At 47.0% G+C, this 10,213-nt stretch overlaps 1 protein-coding gene across 1 annotated transcript in view; it reads left to right on the top strand.

Annotated features, from left to right (window-relative positions):
- Positions 1-10,213, top strand: part of LOC103610585 (probable phospholipid-transporting ATPase IH) — a gene marked incomplete at its 3' end in the record, with an annotated part of 43,520 nt that overhangs the window by 12,199 nt on the left and 21,108 nt on the right. The window contains exons 5-10 of the mRNA XM_008594727.1: positions 485-613; positions 2,924-3,027; positions 3,497-3,547; positions 6,456-6,520; positions 7,819-7,900; positions 9,208-9,358. Coding sequence (XP_008592949.1) covers positions 485-613; positions 2,924-3,027; positions 3,497-3,547; positions 6,456-6,520; positions 7,819-7,900; positions 9,208-9,358 — 582 coding nt within the window. The remainder of the gene's footprint in view (positions 1-484; positions 614-2,923; positions 3,028-3,496; positions 3,548-6,455; positions 6,521-7,818; positions 7,901-9,207; positions 9,359-10,213) is intronic.

The raw sequence follows: 10,213 nt of genomic DNA, 5'->3' as shown, positions 1-10,213 counted from the left end.
AGAGAGGCCCACGTCACAAGCACCCATGATCCACTTTCACTTCAGTTTTGAAATGTCGCCACACCTCTGCTTCATTCTCAGTCACGCGTGGTAACCGGAAGCTCTTAGAGCTCGGTTCCTGGTCTGTGCACACCTCGATGGGGACACAGCCTTCCCGCGGGAGCCCTCCTGCTCAGCGCTTCAGCAGGGCACTTGAGCGTGTCCTGCTTGGTCTGAGCAGAGGTGGTCTCGCGGTGGGCGTCTGCCTTTGCTTTCACCGCAGAGACCACGACACACTGTGGTTCTGATCTGCATGGAAACCCAACTGACTTGCCTGGGCTCCAGCAGAATGTCTGGGAAGCATGTTTTCCTAGCGGTGCACCGGCACCACGTCCTGCTGTAGATGAGCACTGTGGTGTGTCTGAGTGTGGACCGACCCTCGGAAAAAGCAACCCGACGCGGGGCCATCAGTCCAGTCGGGCTTTCTTTCTGCTCTTTCCTGCAGGTTGGGGACATCGTCATGGTGAAGGAGAACGAGACATTTCCCTGTGACTTGATCTTCCTTTCCAGCAACCGGGGAGATGGGACGTGCCACGTGACCACTGCCAGCTTAGACGGAGAATCGAGCCATAAAGTAACGTGCTTCGATATGGGTTCCCATGCAGGCTGTGCCGTGTGGCCACAGAAACCACCTCTTGCATGAAAATTCGGTGTTTCGGTGGCTACAGTGGAAGCTGGGGGTAGAGCCGGCCGAGCTCTGTCCTCACTGTTGCTTGTCCCTGTCCCCACTTTGTCCTTGCCACCCTCAGCATCCATCACGGCCCATGTCAGGTTAACAGAAGTAACCACAGTGTTAGCCCGTGTCATTTAATGAGTAGATGGTTGGAATTCTAAAGGCTTTCATTTCACTAGTCAAAATTAGTGTCTTTACTAGCCTAGAATTATGTGAAAAGTCACACAATTCTACATGTGCTTGACCGTTTTGTCAGTGCATGTCTTTTTGTTAAAATATCGTAAAAAGGAGGTTCTGAAATTAATTTCTTGCCCTCAGTATGGAATTCTGCACTGACAGTTGATTCTACAAAATTTTAATTAATCATAAAAAGTAACACTATTTTATAGTTTTTACTAAAAATCTGTAAGTTTCCAAGGAGTTCATGAAAGTGAGCATCACTCGGTGGATTCAGCCATTTCTGAGTCACCAGGTTACAGAAGTGCAGATCCAGAACGGTGCTTGAGTAGTAGCTTGAACACTGGCAATTTCCAGTATGGGACAGAGAAATTTTCTTTATAAAATCATCAGAGGATATGCCAGTATTCCATGGATAATTCATGATACCATTGCATGAAGCCCTGTGGATTTTTTCATTATTTACTTCCACACTTCCTAAGTAACACATCCCAAGAGAATTAACACCCTGCCACTGCAGATGTGAGCAGCCGTACTTGTGGGGAGTGGGATCCCTGGCTGATTCGGGTGTTTAATGTAAGTGGCTGTGGGTCCCTGTCTGCCCTGAGGCCTTGTGAGCCTCCACACCCTCCGTGGACAGTGGCCTGCCGCATGGACCCCGTCCTCTGGGAGGAGCGTATCTGGTCAGGCTCAGACACGTCCCAGCCCCACTGGTGAGCAGACGCTGTGGCCTCCATGGGTATCGCTCTGTTCGAGATGGAGCGTCATGGCGTTTTTCTGCGCCAGAGCTGGGAGGTGTTAGCATGGCTCTTTCCTCCACCTTTTGTGGATTTGCACTTTGCGTTGTAATTCGTGTTCTCTGACGTCATGTTTGTGCACTTGGTTTGGCTCAGGGACTGGAATTAGGTTGAGCCCTTTCCTTCAAAGCAGAGCAGGGGCCTGAGAAGTGTCTGGTGCCCTCTGTTGAGGCCCTGCAGTGCCCACGTGACCGTGGACAGGCTTTTTAACCTCTCTGGACTTTCCACGTCTATAAAATGGGGAAAAACCTGTCTTTCAGGAGCTCTTGTAAGCATATAATTAGAAAACTTCCCACAGTGCTGGACACACAGCATGCGCCCCCAGTGCTCTAAGCAGTCATGGTGGTGATGCAGCCGTCGGAGCTCCTGTGTCTTCTGACTGCACATTCCGTCCGTCCAACACTTGATTATTAGAAGAAACATAGAGGAGACGCAGAGCAGTCACTGCCTCCTCACCAGACCCTCGCTCGCGAGCCCTCCTCCCCGGCCTCCTCCCAGCAGAGCACGTGCAGCCCCCAGCCCACCCGTCCACTCTCACCGATGGTCTCTGGGCCAGCAGGTCTCAGAATGTGCTCCCGGGCCACCAACATCTGTATCACCAGGGATCACGATACAAAAGCAGTTCCCGGGCCCCACCCCTGACCTGCTGTGTCAGAAACTCTGAGCTGGGGCGGAGGAATCAGGGGCTCGCCGAGCCCTCCAGGCGATTCTGGGCACACTAAGGTTGAGGAGCCCGCTAGTCCAGGCCCTATGAACAGTTACATGGTGAGCATGTGCTACCCCAACGGTGACGGGCAGGGAAGTTTGAGTCCCTGACAGTTCCCTGTAAGCAGTGGGCATTGTGTAAAAGAAAAGGAACATTTTAGCTCCTGGATTCGTTTCCTAATTCATAGCTACCGCTGAGACAGATGAGTAAGGAGTTGGATTTTGAAGAAGAATCCCCAGCATTGCTATTTGCGTCTTAAGGTGAGGGTGCTGGGTAAGAATGGAAGAGTTAGAATGTTCTACACCTGATAGATGCAGGCACAGCAGTGGGACCTTACCTTTCTGTGACGTTTCACGTGCACAGACTCATTTGTTACACATCTGCTTTCACGTGCTCAGCCAGACTTTGCAGCTGGGCTTGTTCTTCTGCACAAAAAGTCAAGCCCTGATTGTGCCCTCTGGTTGGAAGCATCAGCTGTAGGTCTGTGTGGATCATTCTGGTTGTGAGTTCCCATTTCTCCTCAATTTGTAGACTCATTATGCAGTCCAAGACACAAAGGGCTTTCACACGGAGGAAGACATTGACGGGCTCCACGCTACCATCGAATGTGAGCAGCCCCAGCCCGACCCCTACAGGTTAGTGGGGTCTGTGGGTTTCTCCTGAGTAGCCTTCGTGCCCTGGACAGCGTTCCTGCTTTCTCACCTCTGACAGACTAACGACGTGGCTGTCTGGAAAGGCAGCGTAAATCACTGCTTAAAAATTAAGGCCGAGTCAAAAGTATGTTACTTACATAATTTCATAGGCTAGCAACATTCGGATCTGTAGCTTTTTATATAGGTATTTGAAGTGGCTTAGTGGAACTACATTTATTGAAGAAAAACTAAGTCTTCTTCATATTGAGGAAGTAATTTATAAATTGTGGGTTGAGCAAAGTTACATAAGCCATGGATGTGTAAGAACAGAGTAAATCAAGAAAGAGGCGGGACACAGCCAGGTAGCCACACGCTGAGTGTGCTTCAGAGGAAAGGACTCTTCAGAGACAGGAGGGGCAGGGACGGTGGGCTGCAGGCGCTGCACGCAGTAACTCGACTTTTCTGTTGCCAGGTTTGTGGGTCGCATAAATGTCTACAGTGACCTGAACGACCCTGTGGTGAGGTGAGTGCCTCTTGTAAACGCTGTGGCCGTTTTCACCTGTTATTGCATCACCTGAAGTTCATTTTCTGTTGATGAGAGGTTTCATTTTGAAAATAGATGTGTCTTTACAAAAGGGCCAGGTCCTGCTCGTTCCTGATTTCTCTTGGGCACACACACATCCATGTGTGCTAACAAGTCAACGATACCCGTGAAAAACGTTCTCTCACAAGCCTCTGCCAAGAGGTCGTCCCCCAGGCTGGGAAGTGTCAGGATCCCCTATAACGATCCCGAGACGGAGGGAAGGGTGCAGCTTCCCTACAGGAGGACTGCCCTCTCGTGATTCGTGCACTCATGTGTCCTCAGCTCTGAAGTGGAAAGGCTTCTAATTTGGAGGCTGTTTTACTGGAATATATTAATCTGCTTGTAGTCATTACTGGGACACATTTTTGACTCAGGGCCTCTCTCAGGCTCATGTCCGCCTGGGAAGGCAGAAGCCATTGCCAGGTGAAGAGGCTGTGCTGGGCAGCGACAGGCGGGGTGCTCCCCTAGTTTGGTGTTGCTGTCTCAGTGGTGCTCACACACCGTACAAGCAGAGCGCAACCACCAGAAACCTCACTCTGTGGCCCTGAGACAGCCAGACCTGAAACCAGCTGCTGTCAGGGACAGGCGCTGACTCGGCCGTGCTGCCCGCTGCAGGTCTCAGTCTGTGAGCCGCGTCTGCCTCCCAGGCGTGGCCATGTTTCACTTGACATTGTTTTAAGATCTAGCCGTTGTTTCTGATGAGGTGCTTGGATTTTGCAGTTTAGGAAATTGGCTTTCAGTAGGTTTTGAAGTTGTTCCTTTTCCATAAACTCCACTTGTTAGAGAAATGATTTTTCTCCCCATTTAAGCAGTCCCCAAATCGGTGATATCCTGTTACTGTTTCAGTAGGTTTTGAAGTTGTTCCTTTTCCATAAACTCCACTTGTTAGAGAAATGATTTTTTCTCCCCATTTAAGCAGTCCCCAAATCGGTGATATCCTGTTACTGCATTAGGTATTAAAGAAAACATTTGCCCAGAAGTAGAAGCAAACCCAATGGGAAATTACTGCAAAGTAAACAGTTACCGAAATATAAGTCCCTGGGGACGCCTTGGAAGGCGCCTGGAGTTGCTCTTTTGAGAAAACAATGTGTGCAGTGCTTAGTGTGCTTTTGTCTCATTATGCATCAGCAGGGAGTAGGTGCTTTTCAGAATTTATGGAGACAGTGCCTCAGTATTCCTAAATGCATATTATTCCAAAGGTAAATTTCTAGTTATTTAGGAGAAATAACCTGTATTTCTGTACTGCAAGAATTAGTTTGCGTTTGAATGAGTAAACAGATTTAGGTGTATTCAAACTGCCTGTGGGGTGTGTACGAAATAGTACACCTCACAGGCTTTTCATGCTTTATGTTTAACAAAGTTTATTGCTGAGAAGATTGGAAAGATAAAAACATGTTTTGCATTTTGACACTAACTCTCATCTTGTTCTTTAATGTTTATACAATTCAGTAGGCTTTAGGCTTTGGGTTTTGTAAGATGTTTATAGATTTGTGGTGTGGACAGTTATAAATTACACTGCAGAATTCTCGATCCATCCTGCGTGGTAGTGCTTCTTCCTACGGTCTAAAATAGAAGCAAAGCTCTTTTTTTAAGTAAATCATCTTTAGACTTCCTGGAGACCCTTCTTAAAAGGGCCATTTGTCTTCATAAACACTTACTACATGAATTATTATACGTGTGTTGCCAGCAGAAGCTGACAGTCTCAATAATGTGGCCTGACGACGCACATGCAGCCCAGGGGGCCCATCTTTAATGTCAGGCCGAGGCCGCGGCCCTGAGGTGACGGGCAGCCGGGGACACCCACCTCGTGCGTCCGGTGCTGCTCCTCCTGGGGCACACTCCATGCTCCCTTGTCCTCAGGCTGCAGCTCCAAGCTGAATCGGCCACATAGAATGAACACATTTTAAGCTTATAATACTCAGTAGGTTCTCACTTCCCACAGTGAGAGTACGTTAAACGCACAGATAAATTAAAAGCAGACTTCAGCAGGTGTTTGCAACTCCCACCCTCTCACCTCCCAGAGAAATCTTAGGAGGTTGTCAGTACCAAAATGTGTAACCGTGAATTCTCACGCTTGTTTCTCCTTTGCTGCTTAGGGAATGAGAAGGAATTGTTTTTCCATCAAGGGAACCTCTAGAATGTAGAGCCCTAGTGGCAGAGAGCTGCACCCGCTGCTGTCAGTGTGTTGAGTGCCTACAGCAGTGCTTGCTCTTGAACGACTGTAAAAGGCTTTGGTCGTTGCTTGTTTCCTCCCAGAGTAGCCATACATAGAATCTGTGGAGGCTTGGCTACCAGTGTCCATAAATACCATGTGAAGTATCCTGGCCTTCGTCCTTAAAAACATGAGCACATCACAGGAGACTCTGAGTCTCCCTGGGGATGTGCTAGAAACAACTGAAAGTCAAATGAAACACACATACTGCTCATGAGCTCTTCCAGAACATTCTGAGATCCTCTAGCATAGCCGTTCTCACCCTGAGGCTTGTTAGGAGGGGTTGCTGGGCCCTGCCAGGGTTTCTGATTTGGTGGTCTGGGGTGGGGCTGGGGACCCTGCAATGCTGTCACTCTGCTCCAGGGCTCACGGTGAGTTGCTCAAGTCTCCAGTGACACTAGAAGTCTGTGAAGAATGATTCCAGCAGAGCCACGTTTTCATCCTCCCACAGACAGAGACCACACACTTCTGCATGGACCTGGGCACACTTCAATCATCTGAGTATAAGCAAATCCACATTTAAGCCATTTCCTTTCAAAATGCAATCTTTCAGCAGACAGACTGATTTCCATCCTGTGTGTCTCACCTGCCTCTGTTCCTGTGTTGATCTGTTTCTGATCACCCTTGTCTCTGCAGGCCATTAGGATCAGAAAACTTGCTTCTTAGAGGAGCCAAACTGAAGAACACAGAGAAAATCTTTGGTAAATATTTTAATTAGTGAATTATTTATAATCACTTCTAAAATTAAGGATACATTAAGCAGAGTTAAAACCCGGGGGTGGGGCTGGGGACCCTGCAATGCTGTCACTCTGCTCCAGGGCTCACGGTGAGTTGCTCCAGTCTCCAGTGACACTAGAAGTCTGTGAAGAATGATTCCAGCAGAGCCACGTTTTCATCCTCCCACAGACAGAGACCACACACTTCTCCATGGACCTGGGCACACTTCAATCATCTGAGTATAAGCAAATCCACATTTAAGCCATTTCCTCTCAAAATGCAATCTTTCAGCAGACAGACTGATTTCCATCCTGTGTGTCTCACCTGCCTCTGTTCCTGTGTTGATCTGTTTCTGATCACCCTTGTCTCCGCAGGCCATTAGGATCAGAAAACTTGCTTCTTAGAGGAGCCAAACTGAAGAACACAGAGAAAATCTTTGGTAAATATTTTAATTAGTGAATTATTTATAATCGCTTCTAAAATTAAGGATACATTAAGCAGAGTTAAAAACCATAGTGGTCCCTGAGAGCATTTCTTTGTGCTTTGAGGAACTGCAGATTTTATGGCAGCAGCANTAGTGGTCCCTGAGAGCATTTCTTTGTGCTTTGAGGAACTGCAGATTTTATGGCAGCAGCAATTTTGCCTCACTAAGAAAATTAGTATTGGTAGGTAATGGCATCTGTAAAGCGTGACATCGTAGTCCGTGAAGCAGTGACTCACGATGGCTGCATGTTAACTCCCTGTGGTTTTGACTCAGAAGCATAAAGTTGTATCCAGGGGAGAATTCATCAAATGTAGTTCCACAGGAAGTTTCTTCTACTGTCTGTATTTATTCACTAGTATCTCCCATTTCTAGTGGGTAATTTCCTATGTTTTAATTAAATGAGACAACTTTTAAAAATATGCAAGTATGTGCCCTGTCAGAAAAACCAATATATTAAAATCTGAAACAAAAAAAAAAATAAAGTACAGATTTCTCTCTATGCAGGGAGAAAAGTCTTTAGTCTAAAGAACGTGTGCCCTGTCAGAAAAACCAATATATTAAAATCTGAAATAAAAAAAAAATAAAGTACAGATTTCTCTCTATGCAGGGAGAAAAGTCTTTAGTCTAAAGAACCCCATTTTGTGACTGTTTATAAACAGCTAGCCTGCCTAGTGAAATTAAAAATACTGTTTGTTTTACCCGAGAATTATCATCACACACATCATTGTGTGTGAGTTACTGAGTAAAGGCAGGGTGTGTTTGCATCACTGTCACCACGTTTACTGTTCTGCTTTGTAGGTGTTGCTATCTACACGGGCATGGAAACCAAGATGGCTCTAAATTATCAGTCAAAGTCCCAGAAACGATCTGCTGTAGAAAAGTAAGGCTCCTACGCCATCATTTGAAGTGTGCAAAAATCTGTGATTTAAAACTGTCGTTAACCACTGTGAACATGAAAATAGCTTCTTCTTGCCTCAGTAATTCATTCACAGCAGCTGGACACACAGTATCTCGGTAACTGGAACGGACTGTTCAGATCGACTTTCTTGTTGTGCAGCGAGGTGCTGGGGACCTGCGTCCACACCCTTGCGTGCAGTGCTCGATGCCCAGGGAACGGAGCAGCCTCTCATGGGTGGCCCTGGGTTCTGGTTCTGAGGTCGGTTGCAGATGCCCAGCAGCTCCTCTGACCATTTCAGGAAAATGTCAAAATGGGGTCACTTTTAACTCTGGGATTTGGTGGAAACCACATATGTTCTGATATGGTTTTAGAAAGGAAAGCATTAGAGAGAACTGAGTCTTCATTCAACAGTAAAATCCTATGCTAATATGCCCTGATGACATTGAATTAGTCAGAAAACGTGGCCTGGAACGTTGTTTTCTCTGCCCCTGGTAGAGTGGACCCTGGCTTGAGGGGACAACCGAGTAGTTACCAAACTGTTCAGTGGAGAGCTTTGTGCTGTTCACTGACTGTTCAGGAGGCTGGTGGGGGGTATCCTGCCTGCTGTTCACAAGTCGATCAGGAATGCGATCCCCAAGTCTCTATGATTGCATCGAATATGGAGATGGAGATTGGCTTTTAATAAGCAAGAATGTTTTGTTTCCAGACGTCTACATATGCACATAGGTTTTAGAGACAGATATTGGAAAATAAAACCTTCACACAGTCTGCCAAGATCTTGGTTGAGGATCAGCATTTTTCGTATACCGAATGCATTTCCTTTTAGCCACTTCCCCCTCCCTCCCTCCCTGCCTTCCTTCCTTCCTTCCTTCCTTCGTGGTTGGTAATCACTACATTTTGAACTCGTTTGTTGATGTTTAATGGTAGAAGGAATTGATTTCTGGATGTTCTGTAAAATGATAGAATTCTGGACCATACAGAAACACACATGGCTGTGTGCAGCTTTCTCTCCTGCTTACGCAACTCTCCCTTCACCTGGCTCTCTTTTCCGTGGCCGCAGGAGGTGCGTGCCAGTGCCCACCAGTGCCCATGGAGTGCGGCAGGCTCAGATGGGCCTGCGTGTTCATTTTCACTGGGTCACGTTGGGCACTTCCTTCAGAATGCACCCCGGTGCTATTCATGTTCTGTCCTCAGCGGTTTATCTTGGCACGTGTAAGGAAGTGTAGGTAGAGCTCATTATTTCTTCCCAGAGTGATAACCAAGCAGCCGTTGCTGTGCTTTTATTTCAGATCCATGAATGTCTTTCTCATCGTGTACCTGTGCATCCTCATCAGTAAAGCACTGATAAACACCGTCCTGAAATACGTGTGGCAGAGTGAACCATTTCGAGATGAGCCGTGGTATAATCAGAAAACTGAGTCAGAAAGACAAAGGAATCTGGTATGGAAGGTGACGCCCGCTGTATGATTAGAGATGACCCGTGGGCCATCACTGTGAAAATGTGATACAAAAAAGTGATGGAGGTGAAATTGCTATGTACAAAAGAAGTCCTGATGGATTAGGGCTTTGTAATAGATGCGTTCACCAATATTTAAAGTGTCAGTGGACGCCGGCTGCTCCCTCTGTCTTGGGGTTCTTGAACATGCAAGTCTGGAAGGGTGTCAGGTCGTATAGTGAATTCATAGGGACAGAGCTTCAGTGTGCCTTTGGTGTCTCCAGAATCCAGCACAGCGCCCTGTGCTCAGAGGTGCTCAGCAGATGCTTACTAATGATTGAGAGGTACATGGTCTTTCTGTAGTGAGTGCGTGGGGACAGGAAGAATTTCAGTTGTAGAATTATGATAACAATTGCTTTCATTTTCCTTAAGAGGATTTCAGCTCAGTTTTGATGTTTAACAAAAGTATTTTTCCCAAAACCAGTGAGTTAAGATAATTTGATTGAACCACCTATTCCTAAAAGAGAAGTCTTCTGGCTAAGTTCTCTGAGGCTACACAGGACCGTGTGCAAATCCAGATCCATATCCAGTGACTGCAGAGCAGGGCCATGTGCAAACCAGACCCATGTCCACTAAAAACAGCAGGACTGTGTGCAAACCAAGACGCATGTCCACTAAAAACACGGCAGGCCCACATGCAAACCCAGACCCTGTATACTGAGAGCAGAGAAGAGCCATGTACAAACCCAGATGTGTGTCCACTGAAAACACAGCAGGGACGTGTGCAGTGAATAGAGAGCTGAGCCGTGTGCAAACCTAGACGCATGTGCGCTGAAAACAGGACAGGGCCGTGTGCAAAC

This window comes from Galeopterus variegatus, unplaced genomic scaffold (genome assembly GCF_000696425.1).
Source record: "Galeopterus variegatus unplaced genomic scaffold, G_variegatus-3.0.2 Scaffold11347, whole genome shotgun sequence".
NCBI classification, from domain to species: Eukaryota; Metazoa; Chordata; class Mammalia; order Dermoptera; family Cynocephalidae; genus Galeopterus; species Galeopterus variegatus.
Note: the sequence above shows the minus strand (reverse complement) of the source record. Positions and strands in the feature narration are given on the sequence as shown.